Here is a 22,119-nt window from a genome sequence, read left to right on the forward strand (position 1 = left end):
CCTTTGTGCTATCAACATATTGGAGACTGCTTTGTGCACAGCTCAGAACGAGAATGTCCGAATACAAAGAATTAAAACAGTTTCTGTGCTAAAGCATCCAAGATAAGGAAAATAAAACATCACTGCAGAAGAGATTCTGCTCAAAGTAAAAATGAATTGCAACTAGGCTAAAGGGCACAGGTTCAGGCCTATGGCTAAAATAACGTGCCCATAGAAAGCCACTAAGGCACCCTCAGGACAAAGGGAGGTGGTGTGGGCTAGTAATCACCATGACTGTCCAGTCTGTGCTTTTTCTTTTGATAAAGTACAAGTACATGTATTACACCCACTACTCCCTACTATGCAACAATTTACAAATATACATTAAGTTGATGGAATTACTTTTGGATAACCTTGCGTAATCATTCTGGTCTCTTGAGGGGAGATAATCCAACAACCCATGTGGCTAAACCTTTACTTGTATCCCAATGCAAAATGTGGCTGTAACTTGAAGTGAAAGCAACTAATACTGGTAATAAAGTACACCTACTTTGATTACTGGTGGCTGTCAGTCTCATTAAAATTAAATATATAAATAAAATGAAAAAATTATTTAAAAAATAAAAAAAAAGTGAAAAATATACGTTTTACTCTCTCATACGCTTTACTCTGTATCCCCATCACCCTATGTCTGTATCAATCTATCCTTCATCCCCAGCCTGACTTATCCCAAACCCATTCTACTTTGATCTCCAAAATAACCCTCCCTAAGCTCTTCCCTCCTCTACTGCATCTAGCTCACCCCAAACCTCAGTTTACTACTATGATCTCCCAAACAACCCTACTAAATTCTCACTCATTTATCTCACTTTTGACTCATCCAAAACCGATTATGCTACTATGATCTCCCTAATCCCTTTCCACAGACTCTTCCCTCCTCCATCTCTCCTTTACTGATCCCAAGCCTCACCCTATTACTATTAACTCCAAATGAACACTTCTGGATTCTTCCCTCCTCTATCCCTCCATTACTCTAGTCAATCCAACTAACAAACTCACATAATCTTTACTCAAATTAACTCCTATTACTGTACTCCTATTTCCCTATACTAATCCACCACTAGTTCCTCTTGGATTCCAGAGTAGTGTGCTACTTGCCAAAAAGCACTTCAGCGCTTCGTCAGGGGTAGCAAGCGCTATATAATTACAATTACTCAAATAAGAATGAAGAAGCAGCATGTATAGGCATGCTGGAATGACGTATGCTGCTATGATTACTCTGATTACTCTCAACATTATCTACGCAGTCTAACACCGGTAAAGGGTGTGGGCAAAGGTTCATCCTATTCCACATTGAAGCCTACAACAGAACCATGAGGTACAGTTGACCATCCCTAAAGGACATCACATTGTTGTTAAACATTGTGTAATACTGTCTTTCACTCCTAGAGGGTGCCTTGCCATAAGACCCTTCACAAGTCATACCACTGGTCTCACTGACCACATATTTTTTAATGCATTTGGCATAAGATGATACCATTTGTACCATAGTCCCTAAAGGACATCATTACTGTAAAAATGCCTGCAATTACAGCCTTTCACCCCTAGAGGGTGTTGACTATTATAAGAATCCTGTTGTCATCACAATTCTGGGCACAAGATCTGCAGCCATTATCTTCGCCCTTAGAGGGCACAGCTCCAGCACTCCAGAGCAAAGGTTCCAGCTAGGACTTTATTAAAAACATGTTGGAAACCAGGAGGTGGGGGGTGGGTTATTTTCAGGTCCCACCCAACATTGGTTGGGGACACAAACCTTTCTGCTGGGGGAAGTTGCACTGCTCCTGCAGCTCTCCCTGTCCATTGTCTTTCTGTTGGTGGTGACCCCACCTTCCTGGGACCACCACAAGCTGAGTAAGGGCCAAAAACACTGTGCCTCCCTCGGAGCGTGCATTTTAAAGTAACTGCTCTCCCGCTAAGCCAGGAAGAGACTCTTCCTTTTCTTTTTTCCTGTGCGGCCTCGCACCGCATCCTGCTTCCTCTTGGGGGCCCATATGGACACCACCACTGTGATTCTGCCTCTTTGGAAGCTGCCTCGTTGAACCAACAGTGCTCCCCGGCTTGGGTTCTTTGTGGGGTCCCTCGATGGAGTCCAGGGCCCCTTCAGCGTCATGTCTCCCAGCTTTTCTTCTGCGTGGGGCCTGGGGCCCCTTGTTGATCTTCACGGGAAGTGGGACGGCACTCCTTGGTTTCTTTGGCCACAATCGGTGGCCATCTATGAGGGGGGCACAACAGCGTCCCCATTCTTCACTTCATCTGGGAGGCCCCTTCCAGCATTCTCACAGGGTGAGGGGGAGCACCACAGCATTCCCTAACTTTGCTTGGGACCTGCGACCCTGCCCACAATCGCAGGAGCACAACAGCATTCTGCGCCTTTGTTTCTTTGCCGGGCTCCCAGGATTGGGTCCTGGGCCCCTCTGCTCATCTTCGAAGGAGCACGACTGTGCTCCTTCAAAGCTCCATGTTTTTCTGGGGACACCTGGCGGTGCCCCGGCTTCCTTCTTAATGGGGGTAGCCCCCTGGACCACAGAGCAGCATAGGAGATCCACATGCTTCGCCACTTGCTCCAGAAAGGTCAAAGGTCGCAGACCTTCAGGCAGCCATAACTTGGGCCCTGTGGACAATCTTGGTGTTATTTTGCTCCTGGCGGGAAGCCCTTGCCACCAGAAGCACTATCTTTAGGCCGCCTTCTCTAGGAGATTCCCAACCTTGTTAGGGAGCCAGTCCCACTGACTCCCTGCGCCAGCCTTCCTTCTGGATGCCTTCTTTACTTCTGGGCAGTGCACTCTCCTTGCGCCCAGGTCCAGATTGTCCCCTAACTGATCCTCAGGGGGTCTCAGGGTACCAGTGTTACCTGGCTCTGGTATGCGCTTCTCTGGTTCTGAAGTAATTCAGAGGCAGAGTACTTGCCCCAGTGGGCAGTCATGGGGTTCTTCTTTGCAGTTGTCCAGGACGCCCATCCTCAGTCCCAGTGTTCTACAGGGAAACAGCCAGGAGAGCAAGCCATCCCCTGTGCAAGACCTTTTAAGTGGGGGCGGAAGTGTTCAGCAGTGCTGCACCACTGGCCCAGCCAGATGTGCCACATCACTTCTCGGTCCCTGTCCCAACGTTCCTGCACAATTTTCTTAGATAGCTCAAAATGGTTCTGTCCAGGAGTTAGTTGCCACATGTGCTCTGAGATGCCCCTCCTCCCAAACATTCCTCCCAAGGCCTCTCAGGCCCAGTTCCTGACATGGAAAGACAGCTGGCTGACTGACCGATGCATGGCCTTGCTCCTACACCTGGACAGAGCAATACTGGGCCGCCCTTATCTGGAGCGGAGTCAGAAAGAGGACACTCCTGGATAACCCATAAGCTGATATACTTTTGTACCCTACTGCATTATTATTTTCATACAGGTTACAGTGTACATTGATGCAACTTGAGTCTGTGGACCCTAGGGAACTGGAGTTGCACCCTAGGCCAACCTTTACCCATTGACATTTAATAATGTCAATGGAACGACGGTAAGCACACCGACTATCCCTCACATGGGTACACCCATCTCATAAGGACTACTCCATGTCACTATCCACTGCATTGTCTAATCTGCACCAGGCTACCCAAGTGCAGTTCTTGAGCTGTGCACGCCAGGAATCCTCAACGCAGCCCTCACACGGGTGTGCACACATGACCACCTGTAACCAGCCCTGGGCCTCCTAACCTTGCTGCGTCACAGCAGCCGTGGCTTAATAAGGCGGTACAGGCGGTAAACATGCACAGTCCATTTTAACATAAGTTTATTTTGGGAGAGTCCCAAACTATGAGGCTCTTCCCACAGTAAATGGTCAAAAACCAGGTGATCCAAAAGCAAAACAATCAGGGCAGACCAGATATTCAGAACAGTTTTCTCACAACCAGGCATTGATGGCTGAGTTTGTTCGCTCTGGAGTTCAGTGAGCCTGCCAGGTGTTGAATTGACAGGGAAATGCCTGGATGTTCCAACCATGTCCAGAGGCGCAAAGCTTCTTGAGAGTCCAAGACCCCACCTTGCTTGTTGCAGTACCACATGGCAGTGGTGTTGTCTATGAACACCTGCCCCACTCCCCCTTTGAGAGAAGGAAGAAATGTTTTCAATGGCAGTCTGATTGCCCTGAGCTTCTAAAGATTGATGTGGAGTCTGGACTCTGACAGAGAACAGATGCCTCTGATCTCTGCCTCTCCCATGTGGCCACCCATCTCAGGAGCGACATATCTATCACTACTGTCAGATCTGGTTAGGGAAGGGAGAGGGATCTGCCTCTGACCAATTGTGGTTCAAAATCCACCACTGCAATCTTGCACAGTTCCCACCAAGAACTGGACCATGTCAGAGAGGTTCCCCCGATTCTGTGCCCACTGGAACTTCAGGTCCCACTGCAGAGCCCGCATATGCAATCTGACATGTGCCCCTAGCAGGTTACAGGAGGCCATAAGGTTAAGCAGCCTCAGAGTCATTTGCACCGAAAACTAGGTTAGAAGCTGAAACCCCAGTATCAGCCTGAATATCCTGGACTTGACACTCAGAAGGCTAAGCCTGAAACTGCACTGTCTAGAACAGCTCAGATAAAGGGGAGTGTCAGTGGGAGTCAGGTGTCACTTTGGGCACGCTTATAGTGAACCCCAGAAAATGCAGGAGGTTCCCTTTAGTCTGGAGGAGGGAGATGACAGACTGGGGTGAGCCCACCTTCAACAACCAGTCATTGAGGTCTGGTAAGACTGAAACCCTTGGCCTGCGCAGATGAGCGGAGACCACCACCATCACTTTGGTGAACACCTGAGAGGCACTGGTAAGAACAAAGGGGAGCATGATAAACTGAAAATGGCTCATGGCTTATCGTAAACAGCACATTAATGTCCGGACAGGCAGGATGGGAGTATGGAAGTAAGCGTCCTGAAAGTTCAACGCTACCATCCAGTCTCCTGGGTCCAGTGCAACTAAAACTTGAGCAAGAGTGAGCATTTTGAACAACTTCTTGAGGAAGAGGTTGACGGTCCAGGATAGGGCAGATGCCGGTCCTTTTTGGGTACCAGAAAATAGCGGGAACAACCACCATAACCTACTTCTGGCACAGGGACTCTCTATGGCTCCCTTGGCCAAGAGAGTTGTAACTGCCTCACAGAGAAGTGCCAAGTGATTCTGTGTGATCCGATTGTAGGATGGTGGTATGGAGGGAGTAGTAGTCTTGAAGGAGAGGGAGTAACCCTTTCCGCCTATTTGAAAAACCCACCTGTATGACGTGATGGACTGCCAGAGGGGCAGGTGGTGGTGAATCCTGCCTTTGACTGGTACCCAGTGGGGAAGCATCAGATTAGTAAGAGTTGGAGGCTGCGGAGGATGGTGGTGGGGGTGGGAGTTGTTGGGTAGGGGGGTGGACAGGCTAGACTGCTGGCTCCCCAATCCACGAGGACGTTTTATTCCATGCCTCCGGCCACGTGGAGGCTGGGCAGCTTACGTGGCACAGTGTCTGGAAGGAACTGACCTGGTGGGACATACCTTCCGTAGCCACGAAAGGGGCAAAAAGCAGAATGAGGGGGCGAGGGACAGCTGCAAGGAAAAAGGACCTGGCTGTAGCCTGGACCTCCTTAAAGCACTCTAGCACCAAATATGCTTTGTCTTCGAAGATACAGGTGCCATTAAAGGGCATGTCCATAAGATTAGACTGGACCATCCCATGAAAAACCAGACATCCTCAACGAAGCGTGGCACCGTCAATGCAACTGATCTGCCTAGAGAATCGGTCCTGTCCAGCCCACATCGCATTCTGAACTTCTATACGTCTCTCCCATTATCAACAGCTTGGGAGAGAATGGCCTGAGACTCCTCCGGGAACTGTGGCACTTGCACAACTGTGTCCCATGAGGTATGTGTGTAACAGCCCAAAAGGCTTGAGGTGTTCACTGAATGCAACGCTAGGCTGGAGGCAGAAAACATCTTCCCAAGCTGGTACAACCTCTTGGATTCCCTATCCATGGTTGCGGAAGAGAATGCGCCTGGGGACATGGAGGCTTGGATAACCAACCTCTCAGGGGGTTAGTGTTGCGCCAGGAACACTGGGTCATTTGGAGCTGGTCTACGGCAGTGGGTGATTGTCCTGTTTATAGGAGCCCCTGTGCTGGGTTTGGACCAAGTCCCCAGCAGGACATCAGTGAGGACTTAATTAACAGGCAACTGGAGTTAAGGTGGTCGAGGCTGAAGCACCTGTCAGGAGGTTAGCCCTGAGTGAGATGGCAGCTCAAGGCCCAGTACCTCAGCTTCTCTCCTTACCACCATGGAGTGGGACGCTCCCTCCTCCCTAGCCACAGTAGGGAGGAGAAAGCATGCCAGCACCAGGGGATGTGTCCAGACCACTGTTCTCGCCCAGGTCCATCTCCCAGTCCATGGGATCTTCAAGCTGGTATTCCAGAGGGTCTAGCGACCCCTCCCAATCCTCACCATAGCCCAACCCAAGGGAAAAAGGGTCAGGATCCGACAGAGGCCATATCGGCGAGGAGGCTGGGGTTGACTCCAAACATGGGCAAAGGTGGCGTCTGAAGCATCGACATCGGAACTGTTGTCGGGAAGGTTGAGGTGGTGTGAAGGAACGGTTTGATCCATGGGTACCCTCTGGAGCCAAGGCTCAAGACGCCGGAGCAGAACCCAGAGGGGACCTCTGCCAGCTCCACAGAGTCAGACTGCCCAAATATGATGCGCATAGCCTCACAGAACTCATAGTTGGGCAGGGGTCACTCCAGCGCCCAGAAACTTGGTGATGTGTGGAGCCGACTCAGATGCAGGCTCAGAGGATGGAGGCCTGGAACGACAACGTTCCTTTTCCTTCGTTGCATCAGCCAGGATGAAGTTGAAGAATGCTTGTTCTTTGACGACTTCTTATGCCTCAACTTACCCAATCATCTAGAGGACTGGGAGTAGGATAATGAAGAGTGGGGGCTCCGTGGCCATTCTCGGGACCTTTCTCTTGACCAAGACTGGAAGTGACATGGAGCGGAGCACCAAGCCGCAAGTAGCTTTCAGATTCCTGACCTGGTACTCAGAGCATGATTTCGGGTCGTGGTTGTGCGCCAAACACAAGCACACAAGGTGCAGATCCCTCACAGACATCGCCCCTATGACAGGATCCGCAAAAGTTGAACCCGGTCTTGCAAGATGACATCTTGATGCAGCAAGAGTGAAAACACTCAAACTTTGACAAAACATCGAAAAAGATCAGTCCAAAAATTGACTGATGGTAGCTCTTCAGATCTGCACTTGGCTAGCACGGAAAGAAAAGAACTGACAACAGCATGCCAGGGTGGTCTCTACATTAGTACCAAGACATATCTGGCATGTACAATGCTGACGACGGACAGAGAGCTGACAGACACCACCTAACAGCGTGCAGGGCTACTGCTCAAGAAAAATTTCTGGATCCAGACCGATGCCTGGGGGAAATTCTAAGGCAAGGAATCTGCAACTAGAAGTCTATCAGATAGCATGTTCAAGAGGTGGGGTCCCAACAATCCTACGTAGCGTTTACAGAATACTGCAAGAATCCCATTGGATCCCAGGGTCTTGTTAGAGTTCAGGTTCACTGTGGCGGCTTGAACTTCTGCCAATGTGATTTCAGCATCAAGCTCAGCACTTGCCCCCGAATCTAATACGGGAATGGTTATGGACTGAGGGAGTGTTCGATTTGGAGCACCTCCATCAGGGGCCTATCCGTGTAGAAGTCCTCATAGTAGCGAGCAAAGACCCGGCAATGACCTCATCACTATAAGCATAGTCTCCCCCTGGTTCAATTATTCGCTGCACCCAACTTGCCTCTGCTTCCCTCCTTCCTAACCATGCCAGGAGCTTCCCGGCCTTATCGCCAGCGTCTTACAACCTGTGTAGTATAGCGGACATTTGGTTCTTTGCTCCCTCTTGTGCCAGGGCTCGTTATTCGTTTCTCTGGAGTTCTAATTTCCTAAGTTTTGGGGGGGGGGGGGGGGGGGGGTGGGGGGTCTGGCTAAAGTCCCAGGCCTCCCTCGATCTCCAGAAGCAGACCCTCAAGCTGCTCTCGGGTTCCCACTGCACTCCTTTTTTCTCGATCAGGTTCTGAGCTCCGTTCCAGAGGACCATTTTATATGGCTCCCAGTGCACCATTTTGGACGTGACTGAGCTTTCATTTTCCTTAAAATAGAGCTTGGAGTCTACTCTCAGCCTGAATGCTATAGGAGGCTGGCTCAGTTTATGGTCTACACCTATGGTGTGGCACCCTATACTGAGTCTAGGCAACCCTTAATGATAGTGTTTAGATGTCCAGATAGCAAAAGCTCTCTAGGGGTAGCTGAGACGAGCAGCTGAAGCTTATCAAGGAGGAATATAAAGCACTTGCAATACCACAGTAGTCAGACAGTACTCCCACAGAAGAAATAACCACACCCCTTCACTCCCATATATCTACCCGATGGATCTATCCACTTTCGTTTCTAGACAGGACAGTTTCTTCCTGACCAATACGGCTAACACTCCCCCTCGACCCCCCCCCCCCCCCACCAAAAAAAAAAAAACCCCGGACCCAAATGTGCCAGTGTGGTGTAAACTCCTCTCCAAGAATCTGCACTTTGTCCCCTTGAGATGGGTCTCTTGAAAAAGTACCACATCTGGTCATAGTTTAATGTATTGGGTCACTACGCCTCTCAACCTTGTCATCCAGACCATTTACGTTCCAAGATAGGAGGATAGAGTACTCATTATGTCACTGGGAATGGTGGGAGAGTGTGGAGGAAGGAATAACTGCCAGAGTGCTCACTGCATGATTATGTAATGCACTTGTCCCCAACAGGGGCCAGACACTTGCTAACGTGTCTGTATCTTCCCTGTAGGAAGTTGGCTCTGTATATACTATCTCAAAGTGAGAGATAGTGTGCAGAGTCCAAGGGTTCCCCTTAGAGGTAAGATAGTGGCAAAATTAGATAATTCTAATGCTCTATTTTGTGGTAATGTGGTCGAGTAGTAGGCTTATCAGAGGGTAGTGTTAAGCATTTGTTGTACACACACAGGCAATAAATAAGGAACACACACTCAAAGACTTCCTCCAAGCCATTAGTTTTTATATAGAAAAATGTATGTTCTTAATTTATTTTAGAACCACAAGTTCAAGATTTGAAGTAAATACATAAAATGCAAGGTACTCCACATAGGTAAGTTAGGAACTTTGAATTAGAGCAGTAACAAACAGTTTTAGTTAAAATGGCAATAAGCTATTTTAAAAGTGGACACAGTGCAAAAATCAACAGTTCCTGGGGGAGGTAAGTATTGGTTAGTTTTTCAGGTAAGTAAGGCACTTACAAGTTCCTGGGCATAGGCAGCCCACCGTTGGGTGTTCAAGGCAACCCCAAAGTTACCGCACCAGCAACACAGGGCCGGTCAGGTGCAGAGGTCAAAGAAAGGCCCACAACACATAGGTGCTTATGAAGAACAGGGGTGCTCCGGTTCCAGTCCGCCAACAGGTAAGTACCTGCGTCTTCAGAGGGCAGACCAGGGGAGTTTTCTTAAGAGCACTGGTGGGGGGGGGGGGGGGGCAACAGTAGGCACACAAAACACACCCTCAGCGACACAGGGGTGGCCGGGTGCAGTGTGCTTAGCAGGCGTCAGGTTTTCAATAGGAGTCAATGGAAGGACCCCAGAGGGGTCACTCTAATGGTGCAGGCAGGGCACAGGGGGGGGCTTCTCGGGCCAGCCAGCGAATGGACTAGGCAGAGGGTCGCCTGATGGTCACTCCTGCACTGGAGTTCGTTTCCTTCTGGTCTTGGGGGCTGCGGGTGCAGTGCTTGGTCCAGGCGTTGGGTTCTTTGTTCCGGGCAGTCGCAGTTATGGGCAGCCTCCGGATCCTCTCTGCATGAGTCGCTGTGGGGGTTCAGGGGGGTCATTTCAGGTTACTCACGAGGTCGCAGTCGCCTGGGAGTCCTCCCTGCAGTGTTGGTTCTCTGGAGCTCCAGCCAGGGGCGTTGGGCGCAGTGTGTGAAGTCTCCCGCTTCCGGCGGGAAGAGTGAAGTCTTTAAAAGTTGCGAGAAAGTTGCAAAGTTGTTGCTGTTTTAGAACAGAGACGCTGTTCTCGGGAGTTTCTTGGTCCTTCAGGTTCAGGGCAGTCCTCTGAGGCTTTAGAGGTCGCTGGTCCCTATCAGATGCGTCGCTGTGCAGGTTCTTTGAGTCTGGAGACAGGCTGGTATGGCTGGGCCCAAAGTCGTCTCCGTTGTCTCTGCAGGGCTTTCAGGTCAGCAGTCCTTGCTGTAGGTTGCAGGAATCTGATTTTCTGGGTTGCCCCTAAATGCTAGATTTAGGGGTGTGTTCAGGTCTGGAGGGCAGTAGCCAATGGCTACTGTCCTGGAGGATCGCTGCACCCTCTTTGTGCCTCCTCCCTGAGGGAAGGGGGGCACATCCTAATCCTATTGGGGGAATCCTCCAATCTCAAGATGGAGGATTTATAAAGGCAGGGGTCACCTCAGCTCAGGGCACCTTAGGGGCAGTCCTGACTGGTGGGTGACTCCTCCTTGTTTTCCTCATTATCTCCTCCAGCCTTGCCGCCAAAAGTGGGGGCAGTGGCCGGAGGGGAGGGCATCTCCACTAGCTGGGATGCCCTGGGGTGCTGTAACGAAACGCATGAGCCTTTGAGGCTCACCGCCAGGTGTTACAGTTCCTGCAGGGGGAGGTGAGAAGCACCTCCAACCAGTTCAGGCTTTGTTTCTGTCCTCAGAGAGCACAAAGGCTCTCACCCCAGGGGGGCAGAAACTTGTCTCAGTGGCAGGCTGGCACACATCAGTCAGTCCTGCACTGAAGGATTGGGTAGAATTCAGGGGGCAGCTTCTAATATGCGCTCTGTGTGCATTTTGTAATAATTCCACCACTGGCATCAGTGTGGGTTTATTATTCTGAGAAGTTTGATACCAAACTTCCCAGTATTCAGTGTAGCCATTATGCAACTGTGGAGTTCGTTTTGACAAACTCCCAGAACATATACTTAATATGTACACACTGTAGTTACAATGTCTAAGAATAGACTTAGACACTGTAGGGGCATATTGCTAATGCAGCTATGCCCTCACCTGTGGTATAGTGCACCCTGCTTTAGGGCTGTAAGGCCTGCCAAAGGGGTGACTTACCTATGCCACAGGCAGTATTTTGTGGGCATGGCATCCTGAAGGGGATGCCATGTCGACTTTGCCTTTTTCTCCCCACAAACACACAATCTGCAATGGCAGTGTGCATGTGTTAGGTGAGGGGTCCCCAAGGGTGGCACAACATGCTGCAGCCCTTAGGGACCTTCCCTGGTCACAGGCCCCTTGGTACCACTGGTACCTTTTACAAGGGACTTATCCGTGTGCCAGGGGTGTGCCAATTGTGGAAACAATGGTACATTTTTAGTGAAAGAACAATGGTGTTGGGGCCGGGTTAGCAGGGTCCCAGCACACCTCAGTCAAGTCAGCATCAATATCAGGCAAAAAGTGGGGGGTAACTGCAACAGGGAGCCATTTTCCTACATTCCCCTTCTGAACTGTAAAAACTTTTCACCCATTAACTTGAGTCTGACTCTCCCCCCCCCCCCACCCTTTGTCCGTAAAGCGTCTGCGACTGTGTGCCCCCCAAATGCAACTAAAAACTACTCAATAAGGGAATCTGTGAGGTCTGTAGCCCACCAGAACCCACCAATAAATTCAACCCTTAACTCACACAACCAGAGCCACCTGCGCCCTGTACATGGTGGTTCAGTACTTGCTTTAGAAAAATAGTCTGTTCAGACTCTAAGCCGTTCATGTTATAGCAAGGAGAATTTGACACTCCATGGCCCCAGATATCATTCAGTCCCACGATTATGGTGCAAATGCCAGACCAGATGCTGTTGTGACCCTAAGTTCATGTTCTAAATTTGCAATGGCGGCTGTTAGGGGTCTCCGAACCAGTCTCTTGGTCAACCCCTGTATATCAGTGTGCAGATTCCCTCTCTAGAATAGTTATCTTGCTCTTTTTAATGGTTGCATTCTGGTCCCCCACGAAGTCCGAGTAGACCTCCAGTCGCCTCTCTGGGCTTGTTCCCCTTCAAGGTGTCCCCCATACATCACCTCTGCGGGAGTTGGCCTCTCCTCCTGGGCTGCTATCTGTCTTTGGGTAGAGCCCCTTCTCCACCAGCAAGGCATGAGCTAGGTTCATGCCCCTTGTGCCTCTGCATCCTGGTACACTCCTGTGCTTCCTCAGGTGTCTGGAAGAACAGCAATTGCCACTGAAATAAGACATTCAGTTTAGCAGGGAATAAAAGCATATACTGCAATTAGAGACCCCGCAGTCTGGCCTTCAGGGAGTCATATGCACCGTTGCCGCTGCACCTCCCAGGTGTAGTCTGGTAAAATCAGGATCTTGGAGATCTCATGGTGCACCTCTCCCATTTTGCGTACTTTGGTAAGGATCATGTCCCTATCCCCAGGAAGCATGCTATCACAGGCCTCTGGGGGGCCCCCAGCAGGGGTCTGCCCCCCACTGCTAGGTGTGACCACTCCACAATAAAGCAGTAGGAGAGTTTGTCCTGAGGCAGGATACGCCACAGCCACTCATCCAGGAATTATACCACATTCAGGCCTCTCGACTCAGAACCCCCCAAATCTGATTGTTCTGCCAGGCCCAATTTTCAGCTGCCTTCAGTCTCCACACCAAGCCTTTGGTAGTGGCTCCGGCCTTCATCACTTCTTGTGGGGGCCCTGGACTGTGTCCTCTAGCTTAGATTTTGGTTTCCGCCGAGGTGACACCCCTCTACACATTGTGGAGACCCTGGCACAGGAGTGTGATCTCTGAGCACACCTCACCCACTCTCCCCTCTAAGGCCTCCTGGGAAGACTGAACAGCTAGGAGAAGAGCAGCATAATCAGGCTTTGCAGGTACAGCGTTGTCTGCAGGAGGTATTACTACTTTTGTGTAGCGGTCCAGTAGCTTGTGACTAGGGGTTTAGGTTCTCAGTCACAGGCCATGCTGCCAACTCCAGTGCACTACCAAAGATTGCCTCAACTCAGTTTGGCCTGCAAGTGATAGGACAGCAACCTGAGCAGAGTCCCACAGAGACTGGAGTGCAACAGGTGGTCACCCCCGCATCCCAAGTCAGGGGTGGGAGAAGGTCGCCTTCTTATCCATTTATCTCTTACATCACTGTGGTTCAGAAAAAATTTCTGGTGTGCCCAGCACAGTTGCTCAGCAAGCAGGGGCGGCTCCTCAATTAGAGCGGAGGAGCGTCAACCCCCACCCCCGACACACACACACATCCCCACCAGCAGAAGCAGCGACACTTTCGCCATTAAGGGATAATAAACTAGGTTAATCCTTTCATGGTGAAAGGGGCGGGCATTGGGGATGACAGCGCACTCCCCTCAGAGCGCATGTGTGTTTGGCCGGCTGTCTTGGGAGCCTGTGCCTGCAGCTGGAGCGAGGAGGGACAACGGAGCTGCGGCAATGGAGGAGGTACGTTTTTTTTCCCTTTATTTTTAATTAAATGTTCCCCCCCTGCACCCGGCCCTTTAAATACTAGCGAGCCGTGCTCAGCAGGATCCCCTCAACCAGGCTCAGGTCTACCCCACCAGGGGTGACACCCAGTTCACAGCCACCCAGCCAAGCTAGACGCTCGAGTAGTACGGCATCCTCACGTTTCACCACCGGTGTCCCGTTCCAGACCACAGATCACTGGATGTACAGTGGCAAAGCAGCACTTTAGCAGTGTTTCAAATCCAGCAGCCCCCACGACCTGGGGATGCAGGGCTAAATTCAGCATGGCAATCATGGGGTTGCTAAAGATTTTGTAGGATTAAATGTGGGCCCGGCAAGGAGCTCACTCAAGGAGCGCCTGACTCCGTCACAATCTTAGCTGCGCCCCCATGTGTTTTTATTTTTAAGCCCTTTGCCAACATACTTTGCATCAAATCACCAACCAAACGTGTGTGCCTGTAATTAGGAGCAACAGTTGTCCAGAACACATCAGATCATAAGACAGATTATTTTTTTCTCAGTTGTTGGATGGAGTGAGTTACATTAAACCTAATGCTGACCCCACAAAAGAGGTGATTGGTTTAATTAAGAGGATAACTGATGAGGGTCTGGGCATGGGGTACCTTACGAAGTTGGAGTATGACTTTTCCTAAATAAACATCCCGTACCCTTACGATCTATACACTTAAGATTCATAAAGATTTAAATAAAACCACCAGGCCGTCCCATAGTATCGGGGTGTGGTTCAATATTGGGACCTCTATGTAAATATATAGATTTTTTTCTGAAACCCAAGGTTGAATCAATAAAGGCATATTTGAGAGATACTATAGAAACCATAAAGCTAATTGAGAATTTAGCGTTAAATCCGGAAGAACAAAATTTTAGTCACAACGGACTTTGCATCTTTGTGTACAAATATTCCCCAACGATTAACATTAGAGGTAATTAAAGAGGTACTAGATAATAGACCACAACCTGTACAGGTACTCACTACTTTGATTGACCTTTTAAAAATCGCCATGACAAAAAAGTTCTTCTTTCAGGGAGATTGTTAATAGACAAAGGGAGTTGCCATGGGATCTACTTTTGCACTGGATATAGCAATTCTATATATGAAACATTATGAAGGACAATACATCTATGAAATATCTATGCCATATTTTGAACATATCACTATGGAAACGCTATATAGATGTCTTGATATGGACAGGGACCGAATAGAGACTCTTGGAATTTCTTAAATGGTTGAATGATCGATCTTCTGACATACAGTTTACCATACAGTATAGCTCACAGACAATAGATTTCTTGGACATTACAATCAAGATAGAAGAGAATCACTTGTACACTACTCTCTTTAGGAAGAATAGTGAAAGGAATTAATTATTACAATACACTAGCCACCATCCTAGAAATCTCAGAGATAATCTACCTCACGGACAATTTCTCAGTCTTAGAAGGAATTGTGCATGTAAGCCGGATTATTTTGATGAATCAGATGATTTAATGAGACGGTTGATTGAAAGGGGATATCCCATGAGTTTGGTAAAAAAGGCACAGAAGAGGGCATGGTTCTGCCCAAGGGAAACCCTACTTGAACCTAAGCCACGGATGGAGATGTTTAATAATAGAATGACATGTGTTACAACATTTTGTACCCATATTATGGAAATAAAAAAGATAATTAACAGTTACTGGACAAAGGCTTTGGATGAAATAGTTTCAAGATCCTCCGATGTATGCATTCAAGAGAGGAAAGAATGTCTAGTACTTTGCGGTCAGTTTCCTTTTAAATGAACCACCAAAACCTTCTTTACCATCACTGTGAAATTAACCGCAGATTGTTGGTCATTATAAGTGTGTCAACTGTAAAACTGTAAGGCGTGTCCCTATGAGTTTGGAGACGAAAATCTTCCAGTATAAAGACCAAATGTTTGCTTTGCACGAGCATACCAACTGCAACAGTATTGTTGTCATTTATGTGATTAAATGTCCCTGTGGTCTTTTGTATGTGGGACAAACGAGAACAGGTAAAGGTGTGCATTTTACAGCAATGTAGTCACATTAGATATAAAGTACAAGGAGCACCCTTGGTTGATCATTTTACAATTCAATCATTTGGTTGAAATTATGAGATGGTTTGAACCCACGTGGTGGAGATTTAGCAAATGTTCTTAACTTACGGGAATGCAAATGGATTCATCTTCTTGACACAGTAGTCCAGGGTTTGAATGAATATGAGAAAATAGCTAGACAGGTGGCAAGTTTGAATAGTGGATGATATGGATTTTGAGTTTGTGAACTGTCAGGATTTTGTTCATTGTTTGGCACTGGGGTGAGAAAACAAATTTATAACTTAAATTTATAATTTAATTTCAATATTTTTATATCAGGGTTGTGAAAGTGCTGTTTTCGTTTGGAGGCCTTGTGAGTGCAGTCCTCGTTTTAAATTGTGTTGTCCTTGGTTCTTTGTAATTGTATCTGAATCATGCTACTGTCATGATTGTGCTTGTTAATATTGTTCTTCCCTAGTTTGGACTTCATTTGGTACAGAGAGGGTTAATGATCCTCCATTGGAACGTAGCTACGTCATTTCCCCTTCCCGTCAATGTGCACTTTGACGTTATGGGAATTTATTTAGGCGGGGTTGTTTATTCTGCATTGGAAGGAGAGTGGAATCACTGTACCTCCTCTGAATACTAAGGTGGGTTAGCTGTTTGGGGTGGTTTCATTTTTGTTTTTTCAGACCAGAGTAATAAGTACTGAATTATCGAGTGAATGGGTCTGTTCTGTGCTTTTTGTTTTTTGATATTATAGTAAACCTACGTTTTGGAATCAGTGGGCCAGACGACTAAAAATTGTTCAGTCGATTGACTGTGAAAAATTATCTTTAAAATCAAATGTGGCAATTTGAGAAAGAGAAATACATGTTCGGTCTTAATACGGAGGAGAGTGAATTGATAAAGATGTTCCTCACTCTTTTAAGTTTTGGATTGAACTTAGTACGAATTTTCTGATGGGTTTTCGTTTTCCCAGGTATGGGGATATGGATTTTTTTGAATGAAGTGATCGATGCACCAGTTCGATGAGCGTTGTCTCACCATGTGATGAAATATTTTAGGTGAGTGGAAAGCAATTGTTACCATGCAGCATATAGGATATTGTAAGGAACAGTGGATTAAGGTTTGTGTCCTTTTTTGAAGGTCGCTCCTAATGTGTTGTGTCCTGATGAAGACCCGCAATTGAGGCAAGAGTTGGCCCTGTTTATTTCGTCAGGTCAAAACTTCAACGACTATATTGAGCCTGGATTGGTTTGGGGACAACCAAGAGGCAATATGACTCTGTACCTGTATGGAATGAGATACATTTTGTGTGTGTTGTAGAATAGTTAACTAACAGGCTCTGGTATACATAATCTTTGTATAGTAAATAAGATTGATCTCTTTATTTTCTTTTTCACAAGCACTTTTTCTCGTAAACATTTTCTTTTTGGTATTCTGGGGCAACAATTTTGAAATTTAAGAAAAAAATGTATATTTTTATGAGAATTGGTTTTTGAATATTTGAGATGATGAATGTTTTGTGCTGCATGCATATGTTGCAATTTATTTGCTAACAGAATTCTGTTTTGCGCTTAAAAAAGAAATAACTTTTTCCCCCCCATTTGGACCATTGTAGTTATGTATTGTAATTAGTGGGACTGGGAATGCATCATCTGCAAAGATGGGTGTGTAACCTCTAGAAATATATATAAAGTATAGGTTTCAACAATTAAACATTTAACATTAATCAATTAAAATGTGTTCTGTATACAGTACATATAAGTCACACTGCCGTATGCAAGTTTACATAATTTACAATGGCCACTAGTCATTGAATCAATTCTCACAATTTAGTAACTCCTGAGTGCTGCTTTTGAAATGTCTACTCCAATACATCTTAGTCACAAAATGTCATACTTAATGTTTTTAATTAAACATTTTATCCTTAGCATTATTTAAAACTATATAGCCAATAATTGATAAAAGGTCAACCCCATGGAGTTAAAACTATGGTTTTAGATGGCGCAATGGTGCGAGAAGGTCAGGATTAAGTCCCGAAGCTGTTCATCCTTCAGAGATCAATAATATGATTGGATTTAAAGTGGCTAAGAACTCATTTTATTCAGCGCTTATAATCTTCATACTGCCGTTTTAAGCAGTACATACAAATGTTATTTTATTTTGAAATGGCCTGAACAAGAACCACTGAGTGGGCAAATTCATTCCAGGTTATCCAAGCTCCTTGATGTGCAAGTACTGCTAAAAGCTTTATTTTTATGTAACAGTATCAGTACTAAATTATTTTTTCCCAGGTCTCTAAATCTGTCCACAGTCTTTGTGCAATTGGATTTGCAACTAAAAAGCCATCCTATTATACTAAATACAATTTGGCAATAATAAGGCACCAACTTACAAGGCAGGTCTCAGTTTTATGAGCAATAGAGGAAAAACAACTAAAAATGGGTATGTGTAAGAATGTTACACATACAAGAAACATTAAGGTCCACAGTACAAGAATTCATGGTATGATTGAAAGAACAATTTGCGCCAAAAATGTAGCAAAAGGGCGACGGTAACAGATCAGGACTGGTTTGCTGGCGCATTATTAAGCAACAAATTCACCACTCCTACGTCTTACCTTTGTATCCACTTGGTGAACGGTATGAATTAACTAAACCTCTTCCACCTCTAGTTGCTCCTCTGACTGAACCCCGGCAGTTTATGTAAGGTGCAGCGCTCCTACCAAAGTTGCTGCCTTGCGCTTGATAAAACGAGGCATTTCCATTACTCATCTGAATAGTTCCATCAGTTTGATAAGGAAGGGTCACTTAAAAAAAAAAAAAAAAAAAAGAACGGACTTTAGTATAATTAGACATCATATACACTGTAAGTCGATTTCAAAAGTACAGAAAGAAAGTAAAATACAATGTATTACAATCCCAGTGACAAGTATGCTTGGAACAAGCTTGGACTCTAGCTATAACACCTTCCAGCATGAATCAGGACATGTAGCAAGCATAAAAGTCCCCAGCCCTACTGCCACAAATAACTCTTGTACAGTTCGAGAACATCTACTTGAAGGATTCTAGTGCCAATGATTTACACTAAATATTTCAGTATCACAGGATAATCTGTCAGCACACCAAGATAGATTAATAGTCATTAAAAGCACTTAGCAATTGAGGAATCCCTTTTCAAAGGATTGGAAATGTAAAATTTTATAATAAAGTTTGGTGTTTTCAATGAAGCCTGAATTTTAATTTCTACAGAGAACATGAAGTAATTTTGGTCAGAATGTAAATCAAGTTAACTTGCAAATATTTACAAAATGGTAGGTTGAAATATGAAATTGGAACCTGTTCAAAAGGGGCCTTGCAAACTACCATGCAAAACGTCTTCTCCAAATACAGGTCACAGTACTCAATCCCCCACACCTCCAATCTAAACTAGACCAATTTAATTTTAGGCACATTAGAACTATTTGCACACCAGCTGGCCCTATGCCTTAAAAGGCTTCTGCCTGAACCTCATCCTTGGTGTCTAGTGAGAGCTCTGGTTTCCTACTAGGCTGCCCTCTGCCTCTCTCCTTTTTTCTGCCTTGCTCTGTGTGCTTTCTCTTCCGTGTCTGCCCCCTTTGTGCTCCTTTTGCCTCGCTTCTGCTTTACACTCCTTCGCTTTTCTCTCCCTGCACTCCGCTCTCTCCCCCCAGGGCTGCTGCCCCTGCGGCCCCGCCCTGTCCTCTCACTGCACTCCTGCCGCTGCCCCCGTGGCCCTGCCCCCTTTTTTCACGTTTTTGCCCCCACTCCCAGCTGTCCTCTCCCCCCCCTCTTCCCCCTCCCCCCACTTGCCTAAGGCAAGCCCGCCTGCACACAGCACCGGAACCCCTCGTTCTTGCCCCCCCCCCACAACACCCAACTCCGCTACAACGCCGCCACCACCCTCCACATACTCAACACTGGCCGCTTATCCACCTGCCATCAAGCCACCCCGCAGCTTACCCACGGACCATTCTCCTGCTGGAACTGCTAACTTCATTACAAGGTAAACAGTTTTTAAATTAAAAAATACTTTTCCCGTTTCAAAAATCGACAGAGCAATTTTCAGAGTCCTCAATGTTTACCTACAGGAGGAACATGAACGCAGTTTCACAGGTAAGTACACAACTTACAAACCCAGTCTTCAGGGTTCCAGACTAACACTGATCAAGGTTCAGGTTGGTACCAAGCGTGCACCCACAGCGGCACAGGGCGGCTGGGGGCAGAGGTCAGAGTCGTTGCCCTATGTTAATCAATGGAGACTCGGGGAATGAAGACGCACTACTTCCAGGTAAGTACAAGTGATGTCAGAGGTTGGTCTCTGGGGGTTGAGGTAAGCACTGGGGGGTGGAGGGACCACAAGACCGCACCAAACTTACACCCTCAGCAGCACAGGGGTAGCCAGGTGCAGAGTGCTAACAGGGCTTTGCGCTATGTTGGCAGGCTGCAACTGTTGCTGTGGAGTCCGGCAGGAGTCAGCCCACAGTGGTCACCTTCACAGGACTGGTGGGCCACTTGGTCACGCGCGGAGGAATCGGGTGTACAGGTGGTTCCAGGCAGCACTTTCATGGCTGCTCAGGCAGACTGCTTTAGAGATGGTTTCTTTTGGACAGGTATGCTGTCCATGGGAGTTCTTGGTCTTTATCCAAGGCGGGGGGTCCTTCCAAGGCTTTGGAGGTCACAGGGCTGCAGGACAAGTCATCTTCTGGGTGCTGGTTCTTTAAAGGCTGCAGACAGGAAGTACGACCTGAGGTCAAGTCAGTTGGTGTGTTCAGTCTTCTCTGCTGGGACGACTTCTGTGTTGTCTGTGGATTCTTAGGTAAACAGGAATCTGATTCTAGGGTGCCACCTAAATACTGAATTTAGGGATGTTACAGGAAGTGCCAGGTGGTAGCCAATGGGCCACTCACCTTTAGGGCCTTCCTATGACCTCTTCCTTTGGGAAGTTGAATAGCCCTAACCCTACTGACCTAATTCCTTCAATAGAAGATGGAGGAATTAAAAAAGTGGTGTCCACTGCAGCTTGTCCAGCCTGGGGGGTGGGACTCGCATGAAGTGGGCACACCTCTTAATTTACTTAATATTCCCACCAGTTCTGCTGCCAAAAACAGTCAAGAACTTGGGGTCGGCCTACTATACCATATGAAGAGGCCTGGGTTGCAGTTTAAAGGTGGCAAGGCCTTTGAAGCTCCCTACCCTGGAATGTCCATCCTGCCTGGACAAGGTGGTCACAACTCTGCCCAGGGCAGGCTTTTGTTCTGAGCCCTTTAGAGCACCGGCTCTCACCTGGTTGCCTAGACCTTTACACCCCCAACAATTGGCATACTGGGGCCCCTTAGGTAACCAGGGCACTAGGGCACCAGGGGTTCCCTTCATGGGCTGCAGCATGTATTATGCCAACCATGGGAGCCCATGGAAAATGTGTCTGCAGGTCTGCATGCACTCTTTCACTACAGGTGACTGCACCAGGTCACTAAGTCAGCCCTAAGGTAGGTCAGAGAGTCCAGTGGATCCCAAACTGGACTGCAGAGGAAAAAGTAGATTGGACTAATGCTCTATTTTTGTGGTAGTGCGGACAAGCAGTTGCATTTTTTGTACTCAGAGGCAATAAATGACACTCAAATAATAAACCCAAGACCAAATTAGAAAAATAACACTTCTCGTATGTTTCAAAACCCAAGAACTTTGTAATCAGGTAACTAGTTTTTCAAGCAAAAAAAATAAAATAAACAGCCCCAATCCCTTCAGACCGCGCCTATGGCGCCTATAACAGTCAAGCGAACTTGAGTTACGCCGACTGACTCTACGTCTCCAATACAGAATGGCATTTTTTTGTCCCCAATGGGGACAGAGGTTGTAGTGGCTGGGACGAGGATTTTACAAAGATGGTATCCTGCGATGCACCCTATGAATAAGTAAGTGAAATGCCTCAGGGCATTTTGACGTGATTCAGATGGGCATGACACCCTCCGGGGAAAAGCTTGATATCATCGATACGTTTTTTCCCTGCACGCATATGGGAGGTTTCCACTACATTATTTTTTTAGACATTACATGCATATGAGCATACCTACACTGATTATCTATACACCTGATGGTATGCAGGGTATGGACGTATGCATGTTATCTGGGTAGAGGCATCTTCCGGCGTTTGATTACTGAAATGAGAGCTGTTTCCCTGCATGTATTTTTTGAGCGTTATGAGGAATAGTGACCGCTCGCTAACTAGAATCCCGGGGTGTTGGGGTGTGTGTGTGTGTCGGGTCTTAGCCTGATTTATACCAAGGAGATCAGCACACCTATCCATGGGTCCCCAGTGACTTTTGCCTCCCTACATATGGGCAAACGCAATTGTATATGGACAAGTGACTTCCAGTCAGCTATAGGATACCACCATGATGTTGGGAATAAAAGTAATTAGAATACCTAATACTTGCAGAAGATACCTTGGCTAGTCTGTGTAAGCGTATGTCTAGTATGTCTTCACCTTTCCCACTAAGCC

The 22,119-nt window shown here is 47.1% G+C and overlaps 1 protein-coding gene across 2 annotated transcripts in view; it reads right to left on the reverse strand.

Moving 5' to 3' along the window:
• CAPRIN2 (caprin family member 2) overlaps positions 1 to 22,119 on the reverse strand; it is a 743,926-nt gene that overhangs the window by 140,167 nt on the left and 581,640 nt on the right. For both annotated transcript variants that reach the window (XM_069228195.1, XM_069228194.1), the window contains one exon: positions 18,221 to 18,409. In XM_069228195.1, coding sequence (XP_069084296.1) covers positions 18,221 to 18,409 — 189 coding nt within the window. The remainder of the gene's footprint in view (positions 1 to 18,220; positions 18,410 to 22,119) is intronic.

Source organism: Pleurodeles waltl, chromosome 4_1 (genome assembly GCF_031143425.1).
Source record: "Pleurodeles waltl isolate 20211129_DDA chromosome 4_1, aPleWal1.hap1.20221129, whole genome shotgun sequence".
Classification (NCBI taxonomy): Eukaryota; Metazoa; Chordata; class Amphibia; order Caudata; family Salamandridae; genus Pleurodeles; species Pleurodeles waltl.